This window comes from Trichosurus vulpecula, chromosome 1 (assembly GCF_011100635.1).
Source record: "Trichosurus vulpecula isolate mTriVul1 chromosome 1, mTriVul1.pri, whole genome shotgun sequence".
Lineage (NCBI taxonomy): Eukaryota > Metazoa > Chordata > Mammalia > Diprotodontia > Phalangeridae > Trichosurus > Trichosurus vulpecula.
The window spans coordinates 103279461-103306590 of record NC_050573.1 but is presented as its reverse complement, the minus strand read 5'-3'; the positions used below and the strand labels follow the sequence as shown (position 1 = coordinate 103306590).

Here is a 27130-nt window from a genome sequence, read left to right as displayed (position 1 = left end):
TTTCACCAATATGCCTGCCCCTGGGTATTCTCTTCCCTCCCCGTTTGTGTGGTCTTCACCCATTGGAATGCAAGCTCCTTGAGGGCAGGGCCTGTCTTTCTTTTTGTTTGTTTTTATATCTCCCAAGCTTAGCACAGTGCCTGGCACATAGTAAGCACTTAATAATTGTTTGTTACTTGTTGACCTGGCTTCTAGACATGAAAATAACCTTGGAAGTCCTCTGGTTCAATACCCTCATTTTATGGATGATGAAAGTGGGAAGTAGTACTAAACTAAAGTTGCACAGATAGGGAGTGGCAGAGCTAGAACCAGCTTGAACTTACTTAGATTCTATGAAATATGATCTGAAATAGTTACCAAGGTTTTTGTTTTGTTTTGTTTTGTTTTAATTTTAACAATAGCTGTATACTAGACAGAGAAAAGGCTCAGAACCATGTAGCCCAAGTTAGCAGAGAGGAATAAAATATAGTGATACACACACATGTACATGTAAACACTCATGTCTTATTCATGAAAGATAACGTGAACTTTGAGTTTCTTCAGTCACCATAATTTTGCTGAGTTCATGCTGAGCTAGGTGTGTATCCACAGGTAATTCTAATTCAGAATGTGTATATAGATGGCAACTTTCTTAACCTTAATTAATTATTCTTAAAGAACACCCAAAGGAAAACCTTGGATATCTACCTGTGTAATGGCAAGCAAAGTGGGACTTTTTGCTGTTTTTTTTTCTTTTAGAGTGCTTCTCAGCACTAAGGCAATCAAGTGCCTTTGATTGAGTCTTACATTTGTTTGAATCAAGAGTCTTTGAGTGGATCAAGAGTCTCTGATGACTTGCTTAAGTCACAAGAAAGCCTAAGTCACATGAGTCTGAGTCACATGATTTTGATACCCTCTGTGGGCTGACCATGAAGAAGTGTATATATACTCTGAGATTAGCATTTTGCTTTGGGGCTCATTCATTGGAAGAGTGTTCATGTGATTTGGCCAGACGAGATTGGATACCTGTTAAGGAGCCCCCTGGATGTGAAAACCCAGGTGTTGGTGCTTCTCTCTCTGGTAACTACGTATGTATTGCTATGGACAGGCAGTTAGAAGCCCTGTCTGCTGATTTGTGTTATTTGCTCTGTGTTTTCTCTAAAGATTATGGTGCTGACTTTTTCCCCTGAACTAAGTGAATGATATATGTATGTTTAAATAAAGTGAGATTGTAAACCCCTTTAAGTTGCTTTCCTTCAGAAAAGCAGATCAAGGAACTTGTGCTAGTAGCCCTCCTGTGTGCTGGTGTTGCTGGTCTTACACTTCCACAGTCTTTTGCTAAATCTTGTCACTTCTAACTTTTACAAAATTTCTCCTTCCCTCCACTCAACAGCCACAACTAGCTCGGGCCTTCATCATCTCTCAGGTGGTCTTTGCAGTAGCCTTCTAACTCGACCTCCTTGCCTCAAGCTTCTCCCTACTCAAGTCTATCCTCTTTTCATCTTGTCAAGGTGATTTTCTAAAGCACAAGTCTGAGCACGTAGTGCCTCCACAACAATCTCAATGAGTTCTATAATTCCCTATTACCTCCACGATGACATTTAAAGGTGAGAAGAGGGAATTCACAGCTCATGGCCTAATTATTTTCTATAAAATATAAGGCAAGGTTCTCAGCTAAGAGAGTGAGTGGAAGAAGAGCCCTGAGATGTATGGGGAGGGATGACAAGTTTTGGAAGAGCCATCGTGGAGAACAGGATAGTGAGCTGATAAGGGAGGTACAGTAGGATTGCCTAGAGGCAATAAGGAACCAGTAGAGGCTATGTAACATAAATTTGTTTATGATTAGATGGCCTCCAAGGTCCTCAATTGTTCTAAATCCATTGCCCTACAACATTAGGAAAGAACAGTGTTATGTAAATCCAGGTAGGAGAGACAAGTATGTTAACAATTGTGAAGGCTAGATAAAGGTCCTATAGGATTAAGAAGTGAAAAGAGGCCATCAAATTCAGCAACTCAGAGGCCTTTGGAGACCTTTAAAAGTTTTGGTATAATGGTGGAATCTGAAGGCATACTGTAATAGATTATACCTTGAATGGGCAATGAGAAAATGGAAGTAACAACCAATAACATGTTCTGTTAACAGATTTTCCTTATGACAAGACACATCATAGATTATTTTTAGATTATCCCTTAAACTTGAATTGTATTAAAATCAAATACGTAAGAGATTTTTAACCAAAAAGGAATCCCAGAGAAGCAAATATGCTAGAAGCTGCTCTTAGGAGATGGGCTAAAAGTCTTCAGTTTCTCCAGACAAGAACATGGCTTGATCATGAGATTCAGCTGCCTCCAGCAGTCTGGACAGAGGAATCCATCTCCACCAGACCACTCTGTTTGGCTTTCTCTTTCATAATCTGGGTCACCCTAAACTCCAATGGGGGTACAAGGACATGGGTTTATTCCCTGATGGAAAGAATTCCCCTAGGTCCTTGAGTACAGTCTTTTGACTGAGTCCAAGTTTTACAGAACAAATCCTTTTATTAAGGGGATTTCTGTGAAGTTCTGTGAAGTTTGGATTTAGTCAAAAGGCCATACTTGAGGACCTAGAGGGCAGCAGGTTCCCCAACCCTGGATTAGGGCAATCTCATCTATCAGCCATGTTCGTCAGAGATTGGTTGACTGACCTACAAGGACTGGTCCCTGAATGAGGAAATAAAGGAAATACAAACTTAATCCTAATTTAATGATTGGTTAACATAACAGCAAAATAATTTCTCTCATTTTCCCCTTTGATGCTTTTGAGAGATACAGTCTCCTCAATGAATCACTAACTGGTATGATAAATTCTTCATCAAGGGTTTTTAACTATGGGGCTTATGAGGAGAAAAAATGTGATGGGAAGAGAAAGACTGACTGACACATTGACAGGAGCCATTGGGGGCAATCCCCTTTGGCAAGCATTGGACTCCACGTACCTCGTACTCTTCTCCCCAGGTCAATCTATTTCTTTAGTCACACTCTAAGTCTGCTCTCTGATGGGCACATCATCTCCTACTAAGTGAGCTGCTCTACTTCAAGATGCCATTGCTTATGGGAAAAGGGGTGAGAGAATGATCCTTCCTTCCTTTCTCAGTCACAAGGGAAAAGGCTAAGAGGGATTCCTTGTCCAGAGCTGGGTTTTTCCAAAGCTAGCTCTCCTTCCAAGTTCTAGAAATGATTTCTCTCCAGCGCTAGAGACAACTCTCCTAATGGCAGTAATCTCTCTACCTAGTGCATCCAACTAGCTAAGGCTTCTTAAAGGTCACCAGGGATGTGACTGCTCCTTTAGCTAGCCAACAGCTGCCTGATAATTGTATCAAGCTGAGAGAAGACTATCTTCAAACCTCCTAAAGAACCAAGGATGTATCAAAACTTCCTTCAAAACTGTCAACTGGACTTTCAGTTTAACACCCTTAATTATCTGCTAATGGTCTACTCAGGGTGTAAGCCACTCAATGTCACACATATTTCATAAATATTCAAAATGTGAAAGGGGTTCAACCCTTTACATTCTGCAATCTGAGGTACCAAACTGATCAGGAGGCCCACAATCGACTCTCTATTACAATGTAACCATATGTTATATCAGATAGGCTCATCATTTCTATAAGCAAATCTAAGAAGAAATGTTCTGGAATGCTCTAGGAGATGTAATTACAATATACATACATATATATAATATATATATACATGTATATTTATATGTGTGTATGTGTAGTCATTTTTATTATACATATTCGAGAGAGAGAGAAAATGTCCTAACTAAAAGAACATCATAAATGCATATAATCAATCAAATAACATAAAATTAACAAACTCTCAAGAACAAAGCATAGAAATGTAAAAAACAGCTCTGATGTCAAGAAAAGATAAAACTATAAAAATGGAATAAGGTAACAAGATTCTCCAAATAAACAACTTCCTAAGAGTGAATTAGGAATTTCTGGAAGCCAGATCAACTATTTCAAGAAAATAAGGTATTATTTTAAGCTACTAAGGAGGAATTTATTAGTTGTATCTAATGAGTTTATAAAATGTCTAAATCACTCTTGGGGTACAGTGTCCACATTCAGGGAATAATCGATAATCATAGTAATTGCTATATTGTCATTATCATTTATTCTAGTCATATAACTTTCCTAATTTAGGAAATTACGAAATTTTCTGCATGACTCCAGAGGGAAGAATTAGAAACAATGAGTGGAATCTGCAGAGGCAAATTAGGCTGGATGTAGAGGAAAAAATCCTTAACCATTACAGCTGCCTTGGAATGGCCTGCCTTGGAAAAGTAGTGGTTTCCTCCTCACTGGAGGGTCTTCAAGTTGACACTAGATGACTATCAGAGATATCATAGAATAAATTCCTGACAAGGTCAAAGGATTAATGCGAAATGTCCAAAACTGAACTGACTATCTTTCCTCTTAAAACAAAATATCACAACTTTCTTTGTGTCCAGGACTCCTTTGGTCATCTGTTGAAACTATGGACCTCTTTTCAAACTAATATTTTTAAATGCATGAGGCAATTCATGGGTTACAAAAGAAACTAATTATATTGAAATAGTTATCAATTTTTTTAAAAAATCAAGAATCTTTAGTTTAAGAGTAAAGATAATGAATTCAGTTTTGCATATGATATGTTTGTAGCACCAATTCTGTGACTACTTTCCTTATCTCCCATTCACACTGGTGGTCCAGCATCCTAGAAGGTATCTAACCACATACCATTGAATTATAGGTGTAGCACAAGTATCTTGTTACAATGAACCTAAATAACTAAAAAAAAAATCAAATTACTTTTCTGCATTTGTTGTCTTTGAAACTTTTAGGGTTTCCTGCAACATACCAAAGTATAAATTTAAAAATATACATGTTCCTATCCATGTCATGTAAAATTCTTGTAAGAAATGTGTTAATTGTATCCTTTAGCTTAGATTTCTATAATTACAAAATGAGGGAGGGACTAGATGATGTCCAGTGGAAAGAGGATTGCCTGGGTTTAAATCCCAACTCTGATTCTTACTATCTCTATCACTTAACCTCTGTGTCTTCAGCTTCTTCATCTGTAAAACGAAGGGATTAGATCAGATGGCTTCTGAAGTCCTCTCCAGCTCTAAATCTATGACCCCATAATCCTATGTATCAAAAAGCCTCTCACTTTCTATCATTCTTTTTCAATAGCATTAAATATGAAAACCTGAGTTCCTTCAGCTAATATGATACTCATTATCAGAGGATTCACAGGGTCATAGATTGAGGGTGAGAAGGAACCTTAGAGAAGCACTCTTCACACAGATGAGGAAATTAGGGTGCAAAAAGTTTAAGTGGATTGTCCAAGGTCATGCCCGTCTATTTCAGAGCAGAGATTTGAATTGAGGCCATGTGTGCCTCCATTTTAATCTGTTTCTTCATAAAGCTGCAGATTTTAAAGACTATCTTTGTCTGAAATCAATCCATTACAGACCTTTGGCATGGTGACCACCAGATGTCCAGTTGTCTGAGATCTTTTAGCAAAACTACTATCAGGTTTCACTTCGGCAGGAAGTACAACTTGAAATGGCTGAAAACAAACCAAGAGTTAATAGGAGATTTACTTTGATAGGTATCTCCAAAGTATCTCTCAGATATAAAATATACAGTGCTATCAAAAATAATTTTTTTACTCACTTAGGAAACCTACACATAAAAATTGTCCCTGAGCCTGTATCCATTTGTACAGTTGGTCTTAACTGTAATAATTAGGTATTTTGACTTATCTGGCTGCTTTTCAGACTGTCAAACATTATAAGTATATAAACAAAGACTCTAACCATATACATAAGAATTTCATAGCTAAACTCTACCCATAACACATGATAAAATCTGATTGTTCAATACATCAAGGTTCTGTGGTTTCTTCAGTGTGAATATTCCCACCAACTGTTTAGATTGTAAACCTTTAGCATTTAGTCAGATCACACTGTGGTCCTCCTAAATTCATCACTCTATGACTAACCTGGTTATGAGCATCTCCAAAAATCGTTGTGCTGGGCCTTGCATGACAGATATACTACTCACGAGTTATCGGTTGGACTAGACGACCATTAGGCCCCTTTCAACTCTAAAAGACTGTGATTCATACTGTGCTCCATCATGGACCTACAGACAAACCCTTTCTAGGTTGAGGGAACTAGACAAAGCTTGAGCTCCACTGGAATAATTTTCCAGAACCCTGGGTCACCTCCAAGCTATGCTGAGAACCTCAGAGTGAGTGGGCAGAACCAAGATGGCAGAGCAGAGGAAGCACTACAGCCAAGTTCTCCCTATATTCCCATTCAAATAACTTTAAAATAACACCTCAAATCAAATCATAGAGTAACAGAGCCAACAAAAGATCAGGATAATTCCAAAGGACCCATGATGAAAAACGCTATCCATCTCCAGAGAGAAAATTGATGAACTCTGTAGATTCAAGCATATCTTTCTCACTTTCTTAATTTTTATTATTTTTGTTTGTTTTGCAATGTGGCTAATATGGAGACACATTTTGCATAATTTCACACATATAATTGATTTCATTTTGTTTGCCTTTCAATGGGTGGGTAGGGCTGGAAGGAGGGGGGGATTTGAAATGCAAAATTTTTAAAAAAGAATGTTAAAAATAAATATTTTTTAAAAAGAAACATGCTATTGGCTAATCATGATAAAAAGATGCTTTCTATAAATGAAAATTATAAAAAGATGTTTTCTATATACTAAAACCCAAACATGGAATAGATTGGATTATTTAACTTAGAACAAATTACTTTAAATTCCTTTTATGCAAAATTCATATGTCAACATTATCATAGTACAAAGTCAATAGGCAGAAATATTTAAAGGAATTACAAAGCTTCACAATTTCTAGCAGCCACTAATTATAACAGCCAGCATAATAAACATTGGTTTCCTAAATAACTATAGTGTTAACTTGGTTATAAATTTTTCTAGTTTAACTAAATTTATCTAAGGGCATCATTTCTTTAAAACTAAGCATAATTTATTTGAGGATTTGACTTTTTGATCTTATATTCTCTTTCCCCCAAACCCTGTTTCCAAACCACTAGCAGTCACCCCACATATTCAATCTCTTATATTCCTATCTTCAAAAGATTTCTCATATCCGTTCCTTTCTCTCAAATCACATTGCCACCACCCTGGTGCAGGCCCTCATCAGTTCATGCTTACACTATTGCCATAGACTTCTGGTTGGTTTCCCAGCCTCAAGTTCCTCCCCACTCAAATGCATCCTTGGCTCAGCTGCCAAAGCCATCTTTCTTTAAGGTTCAGGTGTGACCATGTCATCCTCCCATCCCCCTCAAACTCCACTGGCTTCTTATCACCTCCATAATCTAATATATGGTCCTCTCCATTTAACATTTGAAGCCATTGACAACCTGGCCCCTTCCTGTCTTTCTAGTCTTCTTATTCTTTACTTCTCTCCATGTACTTACTCTGTGATCTAGCTACAATGGTCTTTTTGCTGTTCCTTGTATATGACTGTCTCCTCACTGTCTTTTCACCAACTGTCCCCATGCCCAGAATGTTCTCCCTCCTTACCTATACCTCCTGACTTTCCTGGCTTCCCTCAAGATTCAGCTCAAGTTCTTCCTTCTGAAATGTCCCCTTCCCTTAATCCCCTGCAAGTTATCTTGTAAATAAAATATCTGCATGTTTTCTCACCCATTAGAATGTAAGCTTCTTGAAGACAGAGGCTATTTTTGCCTTTCTTTATATCCCCAGTGCTTAGCACAGTCCCTTCTACACAATAAGGGCTTAATAAATGCTTACTTACAATCATACTATTATGATGTTCATACTATTATGTAAATTTATACCTACCTTCCCCTTGACCATTACTCGAACATAAGTTGGCTGCACATTAACATGAATTAGAGAAGTATCCATGAACCTTCGGGATTAAATGCATCAAAAAGTTGTAATTCTTATACAAACATAAGTGCATAGAAATGTTAATCCAAATATTCATGAATAAATTTAAATTAAGTAAATTCAATTCTATTCAACTAAACAAATCTTACATTACTACCATATTCCATTTTTATTGTGGCGACCAGTTCTCAAAAATTAAGTCTCAAGTCAAAGTCCCAGGAAAACTTCAGATTGAAAAGAGCTCAACTTAATAGCAACTCCAGTTTTAGAGGCACTAATATATTTGTATTTTATCTTTTTATCCCCAAATAAATGATATGTACAACAAAGATAATTTTTTGTTATATGAATATATTATTTCATATTCTTCCACTCTGGAATGAAGTCTTCCAGTGAGTCTCCTAGTTCTACCACTTTTCAGCCAGTCAGCTGGCATATAATTAATAGCAGATTACTCAACACTGCTTCAACACAATCAATAGAGGGCTTCTCGTCCTGTATCTGAAGTAACATCTAGCAGAATCATCACAAGGTAGGAAGGTCAGATCTCCTAATCTGTTTACATGTGTTTCAACAAACTGGCTAGTAGCTGCTGTGGGGTTAAAAAACCAATACAAGCCCAACAACAAGAACGCTGCCAGCATAGGTTCTTTTGATCTGCTTTACTAAGGAAAGCAACACTAAAGGGTTAACAAGCTTATTTTAATCCAGCACACAGACATCATTCATTTAGTTCGGGGGAAAAAGCCAGCACCCTGAACTTCAGAGCAAATACAAACAAATTACAAACATCAACAGACAGACCTTGTCTGTTTCAAATCCCAATACATAGTCACCAGAGTTTGACAAAGTCCCAGCATCGGGGTTTATGAGCTGGAGTTCTCTTAGCTACAGCTGCCCGGAGTCTCCACATCAGCATGCCACCAAGAGTGAGAGCCCTAAGCAAATGGCTCTGTCTTCCCTTTTTAATACAGTTTCAGCCGTTATCAAACATCATCTGAGTGACCAGAACTTAGTCTCCTATGATTGGCTCTGTTAGCACCTCCCTTTAGGACCCTGGGAGCTTCACACCCACACAGGCTTAGCACCTAGTAATTAGGGGTTTGGGGCAAACTTAGGAGCAAAGATCTAATCAGGCCTCCCTTAGTTAGCCCCACGTGGGGCCCCACCGTAGTTACCAATTGAAACCCACACAGGTTTAGCACCTAATGGAGGTTTGGGCCTGGGACTCAGCACCTAGTAAGACTCAATCAAAGACACTGAATTAAACATTTTAAAACAGTAAGTCCCAACTTAATTGATATTACAAGATGACAATGTTAGAGTTTACTGCATAGGGTAAAACATTTATATATGTAGGGTTTGAGTGATTGCTTTACTCAAGTACCTCATAATATGTCCAAAGAATCTCATAGGCATCAGATTAAGTGGAAAATCCTTCAAACTCTAGTGATGTTGCACAAGAATTGTGCTTAGAAAGGCCAAGAAAACCACAAACTAACAAGCAATTTGAGAAGGGTTGGATTTGAGAGGTTTAAGTAAGTGAGACATTACCTTGGGGAACAAAGGTAGGAGTGAATTGTGGCACAGAAAGGAGATACCAAGGAAAGTCATCGACTCTACAGACGTGTCACAGGAGATGTGGGCTGAGGAAGTCCAAAGGAAAAGTCTGCTCTTTCCCCAGCTTCCCCTTCCAGTGCCTGTCTACGTGCATAAACTATATTGTAATCTGTTCTTTCATTACCCAAATGGTTTTGGTAAGCTGAATTTTGCTTTAACCTCAAAGAAGCCAGGATTAACTAGAGATAAATATAAATTTAAAGTTAGAGAGCCCAACCTCTGACTAAATATTGGGAATTTTCTTAACAATTGTGACTAAACTTTTCCACTAACATAAATTCCCTAAAGCTAAAGCCATTGCCTCCTAGGCCTAAAACTTAGGTAACTATTTTAATGATGATGTTGTTATTGTGCTATTCAGTCAATCAGTCACGTCTGACTCTGTGACTCCATGGACTATAGCATGCTAACGAGTGGTTGGTCATTTCCTTCTCTAGGGAATTAAGGCAAACAGATGTTCAGTGCCTTGTAAGAGTCTAAGGCTGGATTTTAATTCAGTTCTTCCTGATTCCAGGCCAAGCACTCTATCCACTGAACCAGCTGGCTGCCTTTTAGCGGTGTTACATATATATGGTAAAATGCCTTTCTGTAATTTTAGTAAAGTAAGAAAGAATAATGCTAATTTAAACACCTTTTTAATGTAATATTGATCACTGGGATAATAACTTTTAATTTCATTTTATTATTTTAATGAAAATGCATCTTAATTCAATTCCTTCAACTTTAAGAATTTCTGGCAAAGCAGCTTGCCCTAATATCAAGTGCATCAGCCTCGGAGACCTGGGTTCAAGTCTTGCCTCCAACACTCGCTAGCTATGTGACAGTGGGCCTTCACTTCCCTGAGCCTTTTTCTTCATCTGCAAAATGGGGGCAATATTGCTTCTATGACCCACTTCATAAGGCTGTTGTGAGGAAAGTACTTCATAAACATTAAAGCGCTTGTAAGTTCAAGGTATTCTTACCATGTACATTACATATCTGATGACTCCAAGAGGGCCTGATTAGGCTAAGCCCAAAACTCAATACACACAATGACTAAAACAATGTAAATGAAGACCACACCAAAACACAACAGAAATTAGGGTGAATGGCTACTGCTGATTCCAAACTATTAAAGTATAAGCCTTCCTCAGCTCCTCACCAAGAACATGAGGCTAATAATGCCCGCAAGTACCTAGTTTTGTGAGTTTTTGTGAGGCTTGAGTGAGATGATGTGTACACAGTCTTCTGCAAACTTTAAAACAATCTACAAAAGCCACTGATTTTTGTTGTTCCTTTTTGTTAACAAATGGTGAACTACAACAATGAAAAGTGACATCTATTTTCAGTCACAACCACTCTTGAGGGGGAGGGCAGTTTCCTTATTTGTTATGAGGGAATACACTTTGTGGAGAGTTTGTGTGTATGTTTGTTGGGATGCATCTGCTATATCAAAACAAAATGTTTCAATAAAATGATAAATAAATCACATGGCCAGAAAAATATTCAGCAAGATGATGTTCATAGGAATTCAAGACAGCTGACAAGCTAAACCAGAGGTGTCAATCACACAGCCTGCGATGTTCCCAAGTGTGGTCCAAACCTGACTAAAATGTCATTGGGAAATGCTTTTAAAAAATGAATAAAACTACATTAGAAGATAGATAATACTAATACGTGGTTTTTCAATACGTAGCCCAGAGGGATCTTTGTGTGTTTCTATTTGAATGAAGACACCAATGAGCTAAACCACAGCTTGTCAAGTCTTCTGACCACATATGTAGGCACTCTAGGATCCACAATGATGCCCCACCAAAATATCAAGGCCTCTCAGTTCATTAGCTTACTATACTCCTATGGCCTAAAGTAACATGGCAGCCCAAAAAGTTAATGTGATCTTAGGCTGCATTTAAGTGTCTAAAAAAATGTTTAGTTTGGGGCTATAATGTTAATACAATTTGAAGATCTTCCCTGCCCCTTAACAGGCCTGTGTGACCTGCTTTGAACCTGAGTCACATGAGCCTGAGTCACGAGGGTTGTGATGCCCTCTGACCCTGAAGAAGTGTATATATACTCTGAGGTTAGCATTTTGCTTTGGGGCTCACTCATTAGAAGAGGATTCGTGTGATGTAGCCAGATGAGACTCTGGGTAGCCGTTAAGGAGTCCTCCCATCCCCACTTTGAAAGATGTTGGTGGTTTTCTCTCTCTGGTAACTAAGTATGTATTGCTTTTGGTCAGACAGTTGGAAGCCCTATCTGTCTATCTTTAATGTTTATATTTGCTCTGGTTATATAATTTCTGCTTGAAATTTCTGTTGGTATTTTCTCCGAAGTTCAGGGTGCTGACTCTTCCCCTGAACTAAGTGAATTATATATACATACATATATATATGCATATATATATACACACATATATATGTTTGATTAAAGGTAAGATTGTAAGATGGGTGACTCCTTTAAAGTTGCTTTCCTTTGAAAATCAGATCAAAGAACCTGTACTAGCAGCCCTCCCTCCTGTGTGCTGATGTTATTGGTCTCATACCCCCACAGCAGCTGCAGGTAGCATTGTTGTTACAGCGGTATCACAGTTGAGGAAGGATATTTACAGTTGGGAGTGACAAAATGAAGGTGGTGTAGTATGGTGGTGTAGCATGGTGGAAGGCCTCAAAATCATTCTGTATGAAGGTTGGTTGAAGGAACAGGGGATGCTTAGCTTGGAGGAAAAAAGACTTAAAGAAGATATGAAAGCTATCCTTGGATATGTGAAGGATTGTCATGCAAAAGGAATTAAATATTCTCCTTGGACACAGCAATCAGCAGAATTTGCACAGAAGCTGATTAGTCTCGATAAAATGAAACAAACACTAACAAAGTTATCCAAAAATGAAATGGATTGTCTCAGGAGGTAGATTATTCTCCCTCATTAAGAGTCTTTAAGCAAAAGTGGAAACCACTTGTTGGAAATGTCATGTGGATTCTTGTTCAAGCACAGATTAGACTAAATGACTGAAATCTCTAACCAATTCTGAAAGGGAAAGCACTTAGGAATCTTGTTTGCTCCTGTTTTGAAACTGATCACAACCAGCCCTCAGAATCAGATTGATGCTAAATGTTTGAAGCTCCACCATCTCCCTTTTGGAATGTCTAATTCAGAGATTTCCACCTCTAACAGTGAATCACTGGGGGTTGCCTATCACAAAAGAATGGCATGTTTTCTTTTTCATTTAGGTAATAAAATTACATTTATAAGTTAAGCAGCAACACCACAGAGAGCCATAAAGTATCTTTACCTATATACAGCAAGATCCAGGACAACTTGATTATTTTCTTCATCATCTTTCAAAGAAAAATTAAGCCTAGTAAAAATGGAAAAGAGAAAAAGAAACAGTTTGTCCAGGAATAAATGAATAGACAAAAGCCCTGCCACCTTATATTTAAAAGCAAAACAGGATACATGACAAAAATTTCCACTAATGTGGGCATTTTGATAGTTGAACAACAATATTTCTCTTTTATTTCCAAAATTTCACCAGAAACAAGCAAAACATTGACAATTAAATTGGCTTTATCTATAATTTTTTTTCAAACATAACAAAATTCATGGTTACAGATATATTTAACATTGATGCAGAAATAGAGACATCTGGTGGTTAAAACTTTCCTTTTTTAACCTATTAAATTAATTTTTGCTGAGGAATTCTAGAAGGTTAAGATTTGTTTGTATATAAACAGATGTAAGAATTAGTAAGAATTTCCATATTCTGATTTTTAAACTCTAGATATCATTCTATAGGTTTTACACACAAAAGATATAAAAGCTCTGATCAACACAATGACCAATCATGAATACAGAAGACAAGGATGAAATACCACCTGACATATCAGAGACGGACTCAGGAAGCACAATATGATAATTTTTTTGGTAGAGACAATGTGGGATTTTAGGACTTTGTTTTGTTTGACTGTATAATACTTACAAGAAATGTTTTTTTTTCTTTTTCTAACTTCAAGGGGAGAGGGGAAGAAAAAGAGAAAAGATTTTGTTAATTGAAAATAAATTAATTTGGTAATGATGAGCAACTAGACAAAATGTCTCTAATCCCCATGACTTCTCAACCCTCTCTGAAACAGAAATTAGGTACCAAAAAAGTAATGTCAGCTATTTCCACAGTACAGGGCACTCAGAACCCAAAAGAAGGCAAACAAACAAAAAACAACAACACAAGAACTGACAATCACTGACCCTGAGGTCACTTAGTACCCCTCCCCAATATTCCATGCTAGCAGCAGTGAGTTCCCCCTAGCAGGCCCAAGGATACAGCACAGGTGTACATCAAAACCCACCCCAGCACCTGGTTCCCTCTCCCTCTTTTCAGTGCCTTGGAGATCCCGGCTCCAGGGTACAGAAGTTTACTCAGGCCTTGAGAGCCAGCTTGGCCACAGCCCTAAAGGAACAAAAACGTACTGGGGTCTAAAAACTAGAAGGACCAATGCTTCAAAGGTCTGAACTGTCGGTGCTGAGGTAAACAGATTCTGAACTGCCTGTGCCAGGCCAGAGAACTGAGGAACAGGGGGAGTCACCAGGACAGGACATAGTATGTGTGCAGAGGATATGCAACACTCTATCAAGCCTGAAGGAAAGAGTATAGCACCTAGTAGGGGGACAGTTCTGACCACCCAAAAGTCACTTGGGACAGAGGACTAAGCTGGTGACCTATGGAATGCCCAGTGTGGGAGATGGTGGAGATTCTTTGAGATGTAGCCTCAAATGAAATCATAGTCAGAAAGGAGGGAGTCGGAAAGTGAGAAATAAAGGAAAATAAATGGGAGGGGGATTGAAAGTACCAAATATTTCAGGAAGAAGAAAACAATAACTTAAGAAGAAAATATGTTCTCCAAATCTAGTAAATGAGTTTGGTAAAAACTTCAAAATAAAGGTAAATGATCCAACACTTGATGAGACAGAAGACCCACAGGAATTTGAGGAGAATATGTAACCACAACACACTATTCCTGAGTGGTTTAAAAGATAACTGAGAATTATGAGAGTAGAATTTATACTCTGCACGGAAAAATAATGAACTGAATAGGAAAAACTTGAATTTGCAATAAGCCTCACCAAAAAAAAAGATTAAACAATAGATTGGAAATGCAAATACACAGAAGTTAAGGACAAACTAAAAAAAAGGTAACCAAAAAACAAGACTATTAAAAGAAAATATGCTCACTATGCAAGCAAAATATATTGTACTTGAAGACAGGATGCATAGAAAAAATCTAAGGATTATAGATCTGCTAGAAGAACATGACAGGAAAAGGTAAAGGGATATGAGGACCTTAGACTAAATGAGGTATAGGGGATTTGATGCTTGAAAAGTCTTCTTTTCCTGAAAAGGGAGGGGGGAAGTTGTAACCCCTGAAGGCAACTGGAACCTGGAGGAGGAGAGCACGAATAGAGGGAGGAGATTTCCAGGCAAATATAGAAAAAATAGTGAAGAGAGGGTAGAAATCAGTGGTAGACTGTATAATCAGGAACACAGTGGGGAGGGGTCCTCTTCGACCTGGCACTGTTCTGGATGTGAGTCACAATGGAAAAGAGGAATTCACAGGGCAGTGAAAGAAAGCTCCTATAAGGGAGAGATTAACATGGATCCCTTGGAAGCTTTGAATACACGAAGAATACAGAGAAAAAGAAGATATCATTATAAGGGTCATGAGTCAGAAGTTGAAAGAGAAGATGGATAATAAAAGAACAAGAAAAATCATTTCTGGAAAGGAGAACAAAAAATAAAATTCAAAACTAATGAACTGGATTAGCTAAAGGGGAGGAGAGGAAGGAGGAATCTACCTGACTACTTTTCCTCTCTACTTGAGGGGAAACTAGTATATAATCAGATAAAAGCAGCTGGGAACAAATGACTAATAAATAAAACCCTAAAGGAAAAGAGATGTCAAAGAAGAAGGGATCACAGGTGAGGGGAAGAAAGCCAGTGAGAACAGGGCCTCTTTAAAAAAATCAAAGTAACTGAAGGAACACAATACTGTTTTTACAGCAGAAGATCAAACTTGAAATTAAAAAAAAGCTTTTGCACAGACAACATTAATGCATCTAGGATAAGAAAGGGAAAATAATATGAAGGATAATGAGGAAAATATATCAAATTATTCTGAGAATGGTTTAATATACAAGATATATAAATAAGAAATACAGTTAAGACTAATAGTAATTCCCTAACAGAAAAAAATGGTCAAAAGATATGAACAAAGAGTTCTCAAAAGAACAATGAGTAATCACAGCCATATGAAAAAATACTCCAAATCACTAATAATAGGTGTGATGCAAATAAAAAAAATGCTAAGGCTTCCCTTCACATCCTGAAAATTGACAAAAGACAAAAATGGCAACAGTCAATGATGCAGAAGTTGTGGAAACACAGCCACACTGATACACTATTGGGTGGAGCTATTTCATTTTGGAGAGCAGTTTGGAATTATGCAAATAAAGTGATTGAAGTGCCCACACCCCTTTGAACCAGAGACTCTATTACTAAGTTTATACCCCTAAGTAAGACATTGATAAGAAAAAAGTCTCCACATACTCCAAAATAGTTAGCAGCACTTTTTTGTGATAGCTACAAATAAGAAACAAAGCAGAGGCCCATCAGTTGGGAAATGGATTGTGATGGAATATTACTGTGCTGTAAGAAATGATGTGTGTGATGTGTACATAGAAACATGGAAAAATCTACATGAACTGATGCATAATGAAGCACGCAAAGCCATGAAAACAATATACAGAGTAACCACAACAATGGAAATGAAAATAACACACGAAAAAATCAAAAGTAAATATGACAAAATTATAAACAAGTGGAACGCAAATGAAGAGACAAGAGAAGACACCCTCAAACCATCCCCTGGTGGAGGTGGGAGGTCCACAGCCATTACACACTGCACATGTTTCTGGAATTTGTTGACATTTTTTTCCTCTTCAAAAAATATTTATTATATCTGGGAGGGGGTAGGAGGAGGGATACTATGGTGATTTAAAAACAGAAAATATCAATAAGAACTTATTTTTCAAAGAATATATGAAATTATTTTTAATGTGTAGACAGAAGACTTGTTAATTAAAAATTTCCACAGTTTTCCCTGTGGTAGCTAACATTCCTTAGATTTTATACACTAAGTTTCCTAAAACTCAAAAATAGATATATGGAAATACAGTGCCAGCATTTCCCTGTCTTTATTGTTCTCCTTTTATTATTAGGCTTTTAATCCACATGCTGTGAAATTTTCTTCCACTAAACTTTGTATTTTGTGTTTTACCAGCCTAGGATTTCATAAGTGGAGAGAGCTCCTAGGGAGGAACATTCTTCCCGCCCAGAAGCCTTGCTCAGCAGCTCCTCAAGAACTGCCTGGAGCACTGGGAGGTTAAGTGACCTATCCAGCAATGTACAGCCAGTGTGTCAGGGGTGAGACAGGAACCCAGGTCTTCCTGACTTCTAAATTACACACTAAATGTATTTTTTAAATAAATTACATTTTGTTTATAATTCATATAATTCTCCAAAGGGCATCCACAAATGAAATTAAGGTATATGAAGTTAATTTTACAAATCCACAAAACTTATATGAAAGTAGCTTATGATGACCTCTACAGATAAAAATGGACATTATGCATGTCAGTATAAACAGGAATAGGATTTTATTATATATGTAGTCGATTTATGTTTTAAATAATGTGTAATTTAGAGAACAGGTTTGCACAAAAAAACAATTTAATTCAATTAAATATACTTTCCAGTGTCCTGAGTACTATTCTAGCTGCTAGGAATATATACAAAACTTAAATAAGACATGGCTCCTTCCTTCTTTGAGCTTACATATAGTGAGGGGTATAAGAAACATAAACACATAAATATAATAAACAGTAATGCCTGCTATGTACACTAGACAGATGTAAAACGAAGTGCTATGGAAGGTTTCAGGATAAATAAGTTATTATAAACAATGGAGACCAGGCTTGCTCTGAGGAAGGAAGAGGCATCTGATTTGGGCTTTGAAGAAAAGGAATAAATTCAGTAAGTAAGCCAAGACACACATAAGGAATGGCATGAGCAAAGGTTTATAGGTGAGAAAGTTCCAGCTGTGTTTGGGTACAAAGAGAGAGCGGCCCAGTTCAGCTGCAGCATAGAGTAGAAATAAAATAAGGCTTAAGAGGAAAAGTGGTACCAGAATGCAGATAGCAAGGGAATCTGAACTTGATTCTGTGAACTATGAGGGTGTAGCCCAGGAGTATTCATTCATAAGGGAAATTAGCATGCCAATGGAATAAAGAAGGATTAGAGAAAGGAGAAAGTATAGATTGAAGCCTTTTAACCAAGGGCAAGAGACATGGGCCTACAACCAAGAATAATTAACACTGCAAAGCTGAATATGATCCTATAGAAAGAAAAAAGATGAACCTTTAATGGAAAAGAAGACTTTGCAGCATTCTTGATGAAAAGACCAGACTCAGGTAGGAACTTTGAAAGACAAACACAAGGATCAGAAGAAACCTTGAAAGGTCCATTTATATTACCACAGGAAAGGGCTGGAAGGACATAAAGTGCTGACATTCTAATAGAGAAAGAAGAAACAATAGTCCCTTCAGAATATTAATGTCTTCCGAAAATACTAAGGGAATTAAATAAGAAAAAAAGAGAGAACCTTGGGGTGGACTGTTCCTATTCTGAGGGTTTTAAAAGAGGAAAGAAAAGGAAGCATAAAAAGAAGAATGCAGTACTGTAGAAAGAAGGGAAGAAGAAGGTGAAACTTGACTATTTCTCATAATTGAGGTGAATGAGAAAAGTATACAAACTTAGATGAAGGGGTAGGGGTGGGGGAAGGACGAATTTATACCTGAACCAGACAAAGGAGGACAATAGCAAGAATAACCCTACATAGACACACACACGCCAACAGTTAGGTATAGAAATACAATAAACTCAATAGGGGTTTCTTCAGGTAGGAATAGGGGGTAATAGCTAAGAAGAAGGATAAAACCAGAGTGGGGATTGTCGCAAGCAAAACCAACTTTCCTGATCCTGAAGGAAAATTTTTTTAAGAAAAAAAAAAGAAACAATAAGGAAATTAAGGGGGTGACAATTAAATGTTGAATATTTGGACAAACCATTGTATGTGAAATGAAATATTATTACACAATAATAAATGATGAAATAGATGGTATCATGGAATCTAAGGAAGCATGAACTAATGCAGAGTAAACTGGTGCAGGAGAACAATTTCTATAATGATAATATAACATCATAAAGAACAACAACTTTCAAATACATAAGAACCCTAAATGAATCAATGATCAGACAACCTGTTATGAATCCTGTTACCCATCTCCTGACAAAGAGCTGGTGCATCCAACGGAAATAGGTATCTTTGAATTTGGAAATGGAATCATTTGTTTTGTTCCAGATAAGTAAGAAGTTACTGTTTTTATGACTGTAGCTTTAATCTAATTCTTGCCCACCCTTCACATAACCTAACACCATAAATCACTAAGCATAATAAATAGTATGCCATCTTTAATAAAAATTTATTTCCTTAGTCCAAAATATGTTTTGTGAATTTATCTCAGGTTTTAAAATTTTATTTGTAGTATCATTATTAACTTATTTACTGCTAATTCAGAATAAATCAATATATTTAATGCACTTAAGCCAAATCTAGCATATTTATATGGCCTATTTATAATATTCATCTATAATTCATCTATAATTCTAAAGATAATATAAAGTAATGAAAAGACATACCCTGTTAGCAACATTAGTTGGTTCCACAAAACGCACTATTGGGTGTTTAAAGGAAATCGTTTCATAAAAACTATTGAGGGCCAGGGAAGGATATTACAGTGAGATTCCATGACTTTATGATAGGACTTGGTTATAATGTATTAGTGATATTATTATGAAACAGTAGTAGTTGGGACAGTCTTATGTGGTGTATGCCTGTATGTTCATGGAATGTTTATGAATGTCAGCTAAATTGAACCCAATCTGGTCCTGTTTGAAAATATAGTGAATTTGTTACTTGGGAATATGTGAGAAAAAAATGATATTTTTAAAAATTTCCAAACCAGTTAAAATTGACAAGTTTATTCGTTGCAAAGCAAACCTGTTATTAAAAACAAAACCATGATTACAAATCCTACTAATTTTATTTCTTCAGGTTACTGTTTTTCTCACTTACTTGGGTTCATTAATATTCAAGACTCGTCCATCTTCTGTGATCAAAGTCCTAGGTGGCTTTTGTTTCTTCTTTTTGCCACTAAAAATAAACAGAGAGGGGTGGGGTAGGATGGAGATGGAAGGAAATTCTTGTTTGATTAAAGTAAATTTTAAAGGGAGTAATACATCAGTGAAATAGCTCATGAAAAACTAAATAGAAATTTCTGAATGCCACCAATATTTCAGTGTCATAAGTCAAGTTACTATAATTACATCATCTGCTTTGAAATTCAAATCAGAGAAAGATTTCTATGTAGTTATATCTACAGCAATGAGGCAGATTTTACAAAGTAAAGCAATTTGCTGAATGATTCCTATGATAGAGCTTTTGTAGCTGTTCAGTCCTTTCAGTCCTGTCCAACTCTGTGACCCCACCTGGGGTTTTCTTAGCAAAGATCCTGGAATGATTTGGCATTTCCTTCTGTTCATTTTACAGATGAGGAAGGTGAGGCAAACAGGGTTAAGTGACTTGTCCAAGGCCACACAGCTAGTGTCTGAGGCCAGATTTGAACTTAGGTCTTCCTGACTCCAGGCCTGGCGCTCTATCACTGTGTTACCTAGCTGCCCAAAGGGCTACCTTTTCTTGAAGAATCCACATAAATTAATTTGTGTATGTATGTGAGGATGGGAGGGAATGGGTGTATGTGTTGTATGGGAGGGTTCTGCCTTCTTTCCATGGTGTTATATCTAAAGAATAGCAACAAAGGGAACTTCAAAGCTACTCACTTAGCTGAGAATGGAATGGGCCTGGTCTGGAGCCAGTTTTCATCAGCAGTAACTCCCCTTCAAAATCTGACCTGCTCAGTCCCATTCCCTATTGCCCCAAAACAGACATAGAGCAGAGCCCCTTTTCCAAGGAATCCTCATTGCCCTAAGTACAGAGACAAGCTATTGTTCCTTTGACCCAGCCATGAATAGTCATAAGCTGAGAAAGACACACCAACTCATACATTTGTATACTAGATAAGCTAACCCAACACTGAGAGTGAAAAGCTCCCAATTCATATAGCCCCATGACCATCCCACCTATGGCATTCTGGTATGTGTGTATGTGTGTGCGTGCATATGTGTGTGTGTGTGTGTATGAGTGTATGTACGTGCAATAACTACATGGCTGGCCAAAAGAAGGAATAAAAACAGATTACCAACCTCAGGTCATGCCTGATATAAGCAAGGGAAAAACAGCAGCTAAAGAAAACCTATATCAGTTTTACGGCTACTATCAATTCAATTCCCAAATTCTGTGCTTATACATTTTCTCTATCTTTGTATATATTTTGAAAGTTCCCTCTCCTTCATACCCTTGCATCAGGATATGTGGTTTTTATTAAGTCTGTGGGGCTGTATACACATTGAACACCCAAATGGCTAGGTTAGGAGTGTGCCAATAATGAATGGCTATCATATTTTATTTATGGTTTATCTAGATACTTGCCATTTTACTTCTCTACTTTGTACATAAAGCCTCTGATTTATTTAAAACTATAACTTATAATATACCATAATTGCTTCATGATTTAACAGTCAGGGCAGTATACAGATCACTATAGTATTATTTAATTTGCAACAAACAAATGCTTAGGGGAAAAACTGGTTTTCAGTTTGTCTCCAACCTTGTGCATGAAATCAGCAGCAGCCATTCTCTGACATGACGCTCCTTTTTTTTAATTGCCTTTAGTTCTTTATCATGGGGATAGGGAAGATACTTATGTTTCATTTTATACTTTTCTTAGATAAAGGTACTTCAAAAGGCAGCCAGTTGTGGTACAGGGAATAGGGAGCTGGGCCTACAGCTGGAAAGACCTGAGTTCAAATCCAGCTCAGATACTTACTGGTTGTGTGATGCTGGGCAACTCATTTAACTTCTGTTTAACTCAGTTTCTTCAACTGTAAAATGGGGATAATAATAGCACCTACCTTACAGGATTGTTGTGAGGATCAAAAGAGAGAATATTTGTAAAACATTCACAAAATTTATAAAACACTCAGAACAGTGCCTGGTTAGGAGACAATAAATAAATGTTTATTTCCTTCTTACCCCACCTCCTACCTCCCAATGTTATAAGGATAAAATGAGATAATATTTGTAAGGCATTTGTAAACATTAAAGCAATACATAAATGCTACCTATTATTATTAAATGCACTGATCACATCTGTTAATTTGCTTCCTCACAGGCCAAAAATTCTAAATATTTCCCTAAGTGGTAGGTGTTATGGTAGATGTGCTGGGTTAAGCAATTAGATGAATGGAATGACATTGTACCTGTCTTTACCAAACTAAAAAGAACTACTCTAGAGATTATAGATCAGCTAACTTCAAACATATCATCAAATAAGCAATTTGTAAATACTTCAAAGATCAAAGGGTGGCGTTAAATAACCAACGAGGCTTTGTAAGGAAGAAATAATCCTGCTTCCATTGACTGCTCTTTATAGATAACAATAGACATCCAAAGAAGAGGTTCCTGTAAAAGAAAGTACCACCTCAAGTAATGCAAATGTAGGGCCATGTGCACAGTCCCTGAGGTATGCACAACCCAAAGAGTGTATAGGTGAGCTGAAAGTTTTATCCTTTGTGGAGAATACTACCAGCACCCTTCTGCCCTCTTTCACACCTTCTATCCATGTATGTGTCAACTACAATTGGGGAGACATTCTCTTGGCTGGTTATACATGGCAAACATTTAGGGAAATCAGCTCATCCATCCTTCCAAAAAGAGAAAGCCATAGTGAAAAAGAAAATTCTTAAGGAAAGAAGAGGTGATTTTTATTAGCTACAAATCTGAATAACATGGATTGTCTAGCATAAACAGGACAATCAAGTTGAATATATTTTGGCTTCACAGTTGGCTTAAAAAAAAGATAATATTCTATTCATTCATTTTATAGACTGCTTCTATTTTTAAAGTGGAAAAACAGAATATATTTTCCAGTTCATCAAGATGGCCAGTTGGTTACTTAATGCAAACTCTTAATGAGAGAACTTCATGAGAATACAAGTAAATCTGCTCATCAAATAATACATTACTATGAAATGAAAATATCCCCATTGTTATCATCTTGGTGTAAAAATAACTCTGGGTTCTAAAAAGCTATACCAATGCAACGCAATCTCTGGTAGATCTTATCAAACTGGCAAACTTTTGAGTTCAAGGTCAGTGACAGACTGTATCTGTTGTCTAAGGCCTACTGTAGTGAAATGCAAAGGGGCCCCTCACCAGAAGCTGGCCACCACAGCTCAAGAACAGGAGAGAATGATCTGCATTAATGGGAGGAGCATCTATTCTGATGAAAGTGATGCTCTTTCAAAGTGTCAAAGTCGAAATGTACATTAAAGTTCTTTGTAAATTATAAAGTATAATGAAAAGACATTATTATCATGTTTGTTATTTTTGGAATTCATTTTTGAAAACACAGAAATTCTTCTAAAGGATCATGAAGCAACTAAGTGGCATAGTGGACACAGCACTAAACTTGTAGTAAGACCTGAGTTCTAATCCTGCTTTGGACACTTACTAGGTAGGATTGGGACTGTAAGCTAATCACTCAACCTCTCTCAGCTTCAGTTTTTCTATCTGTAAAATATAGATTATAATAGTCTCTATTATCTCACAGGTTTGTCTGTGAGGATTAAGTAAGATGATGTTTTAAAAATATTTTGCAAACCTAAATCAATAAATAGATGACAGACATATAGAAACATGAGAGAGAGATATAAACAGATAAATGTAATGGATAGATGACAAAAATAGAAAGGTATAAAGATTTATACATGCACACATATAGTATTTATTATTTAACCATTTGGCGATTAGAGTGATAACTAAATTGGTATGTGTACTAATTGATGACCTAAAAAAATCACTCATAAATTATTCAATATCACCCAAAGTTGGCATATTCAATGATGTCTAAAGAGCTAGGTTTATTATTAGCAAATTTTTGGTAACATTTAATAAGGAAAGATACAAGACATTGTATTTAGCAAGGAAAATCAAAATACACTAATAGAAATTTTAGGCTAAAGGTCTAAAATAATCAATGAACAAAGAAATGTGATTTCTGAGAAATCCCTAAGAATTTAATCAGTTGCCAAGGTATGAATTAGCAACAGTACCTTAATTTTTCTTTATCTTTCCTTTGTTTTTCCAAGAATCTATGAGTTTCTAGTCTAGATTCAGGGGTAAATACGGTGGGCTTCTCCCAGAATTCCTTGTCCAATTCATCTGGTGTCTTTTCACTAACTTTCTTCTCTTCTACTACCGGTTGCTGGTTTTCTTTCTTCGGCAGCAGAGAATGTGGACTAGAAAAGAACAAACACAAGGTACAAAATCAAGTCTTTTATTCACTTCCTAGTACAACAATATAACTGTTACCTACAGAGTGACTATCAAAACTGAGATAGATTATTACACAGAAGAAATATTTTGGCATAGAGGCATCTCCTACCTCACAGTGAGGGTGCTATGGGGGTCAAAATAAAGAAGGAAGGAGAGGATTCTGTGTACTCTCAAGTACTACAGAAATGCCAGCTACCATTATCTTTTCCTCATCTATAATGATAAAAGATTGTCCTACTCTGATTTCTTCAGATTTTGTGAATGGCTGCTACTGGGCAACCCTTTCATATGTCACTCAATGATCTGCAAGAGAGACAGCCTGGTGTAGTGGAGAGCCATCTTCAAAACTGGGAAGACGTGCATTCAGATCCTATCTCTGCCATATACTGGCTCTGTGACCTAGGGCAACTGAATTAACCTCTCCGACCTCTGAGCAGATTTCTATGACTACTGAGTTGCAGGGAAGGCAACGACCTACAAGGGCAGCTAGGTAACACAGTGGATAAGAGTACTGGGGCTGGAGTCAAGAAGATCTGAGTTCAAATCCAGACTCAGACATATACTAGCTGTATGTCCTTTAACCCTGTTTGCCTCTGTTTCCTTATCTGTAAAACCAGCTGGAGATACAAATAGCAAACCACTCCAGTGTCTCTGCCAAGAAAACCCCAAATGGGATTATGACGAGTCAGACACAACTGAAATGACTTAACAACAAGAACAAGTGACCTACATTGCTACATGGAGTTTCTTCCCCTGGGAGTTCCCTATATTATCAAAATCACCAGTCAGTTCTTACCCTGTCACTCAGTTACTTGCTCCTAACTATTTGTGAGACCTTTGGCAAATCACCTCACTTTGGGGATTTATGTTTCCTCCTTGAAAAAAATTAAAGGGTTAGACTAGAATTCTAGATTCTAACTAATTTTAAATATTTCAACAACTGTCTCTTTGAAGAAGGATTAGACTTGTTCTTTTTGGTCCCAGAAGGCAGTAAGAAGAAAGTTGCAGGGATTTTGTCTCAATGTAAGGGAAAACTGACTAAAAGTTAAAGCCATCCAAAAATGTAATAGGATGCCTAAGGAGGTAGTGGGTTTGCCATTAGGCCAAAGCCTGGATGACCACTTATTAGCTGTGTTATAAAGTGGATTATAGCTCAGGGATGAATTGGACTAGATATCCTCTAAGGTCCCTTCCACCTCTAAGATTTCCTGCTTCTGATCCCCATAATAGTTGCTACAAACCTCTGTTTTCTCTCAAGATTCCTGAGGTCTTTCATCTATCCTGTCTCAGAGAAAGATAGGCCTCTTCTCACGTAGGTTAACCTAAGTTATATACCTATCATCTCATTCATCCCAGGCTCCTCCAGGCCTTCATTGCATCAAACACCTCTCTCTTGTGCATTTCAATCTCTCTCTATTGCTTACTTCTCCTCCTCCCACAAATATACTCAAGTGTCCAGTATCATGAAAAACAACAGTAAAGTTCCAAACTTCCATCTACCCTACTTTTCCCTCAATGGAGAAGCAATGGTACCTTAACAATAGATCTTGATTTTATTTCAGTTGACCTTAGAACAAGTTAGAACATCCCATGAAAACCCTCATTAGACCTTGTCATTCTCAGTAGCTGCTGTCCTATATATCTTCTTTCCTTCTCAGTGAAAATCCTTGAAAAAAACCATCTACAAACAATACCTCCAAGATCCTCTCTTTGCACCTGGTCTCTGCAGAGTGGAGAGTGATAAGGCTCACTTCCTACTTCACATTAGTTCTCCATGGTCAAGTCCAAAACCCCACTAGCCTAACATCCTAGACCACTGCTCCTCAAGGATTCCCTGCTCAGTTGGTGGCAATATTGAGCCTAGAATACTGAGCCCAAATTCCCACGACTCATGCTGCTGTGTCAGACTCCATTCCCTACACCTATAACTGAAAAGGACAAATAAAAGAAGGACCAAACTCTGGCTTTTTTTCTGGGGTTGTATGACCTAAGTAGGGCAGAGACAGACCTCAGGGCCTCCTCTTTTACCTCACTGTGCCACCTGTGTGAAAGGGTCCTTTGCCCTGGGCAATCAGCCAGATAAGACCCAGTAAGTTCTGTCCAGGCTTCCAATGGGAAAAGGATGCTCCCAACCACACTGCATGCTGATGCAGAAACAGACATGTATGCACCAGCTCTCCTGTCTCCCATGAGACACTGCCAAGAGTCTTCCACATGTGTGACAGTGTTTCACATAGTCTGGGCATGCCTCAAACCCCTTTTACATTACCTTTTATTTCACTACTTTGAATTTATTCTCTTTATATAGCTCCACCATTTTTTAATGTGTCCTTGCTTTCTCCATCAGAATGTAGGCTCCTGGTGAGTGAGGTTTGTTTCATGTATTTTATCCGTATCCTTAGCATCGAGCACAGTGTCACCACTTAATAAGTGTCTGTTGATTGACTGATTTTTCCCAGAGGCCATGATGTTTTCTTTCAGGCTCTACATCTGCCCCATCACTCTGGATGCCAGAAGGTGGCCTCCCGTTGCACATTACCAACCCCTCTCCTTTTCCTCAGGGCATCATGAGGGTATGGACATTTTAAGCGCTTTCTTAATATAAGTCCGCTATATCCTTATTTGCAGCTTTAATGACTTGTTTGTATATGAATTTTAACTGCCAATAACAATTTGGATCCTGTCTTTGCTATTAATAATGTTTGGACAGAAAGACCTGAACTGAATTCAAATTCAGTCTTAGACACTTAGTACTGTATAACCCTACTCAAATCATTTAACGTGTCTGCCTCAGTTCCCTCAACTGTAAAATTGGGATAATAATAACACTGACCTTCCAGGGTTGTTGTGAGGCTTAAATGAGACAACAATTGGAAAGCACTTCACACAATGCCTGGCACATAGTACCCACTTAATAAATGCTTATTTTCTTCCTTCCTTTCTTCCTTCACTCTCTCCACAATCCGGCTTCTACTCTC

General features: G+C 37.4%; 1 protein-coding gene across 1 annotated transcript in view; it reads right to left on the bottom strand.

Moving 5' to 3' along the window:
- Positions 1–27130, bottom strand: part of LRRC6 (leucine rich repeat containing 6) — a 119178-nt gene that overhangs the window by 33403 nt on the left and 58645 nt on the right. Inside the window, exons 6-10 of the mRNA XM_036765218.1 lie at positions 23930–24115; positions 19773–19850; positions 12818–12883; positions 7878–7947; positions 5482–5577 (exon numbers count right to left, since the gene is read on the bottom strand). Coding sequence (XP_036621113.1) covers positions 5482–5577; positions 7878–7947; positions 12818–12883; positions 19773–19850; positions 23930–24115 — 496 coding nt within the window. The remainder of the gene's footprint in view (positions 1–5481; positions 5578–7877; positions 7948–12817; positions 12884–19772; positions 19851–23929; positions 24116–27130) is intronic.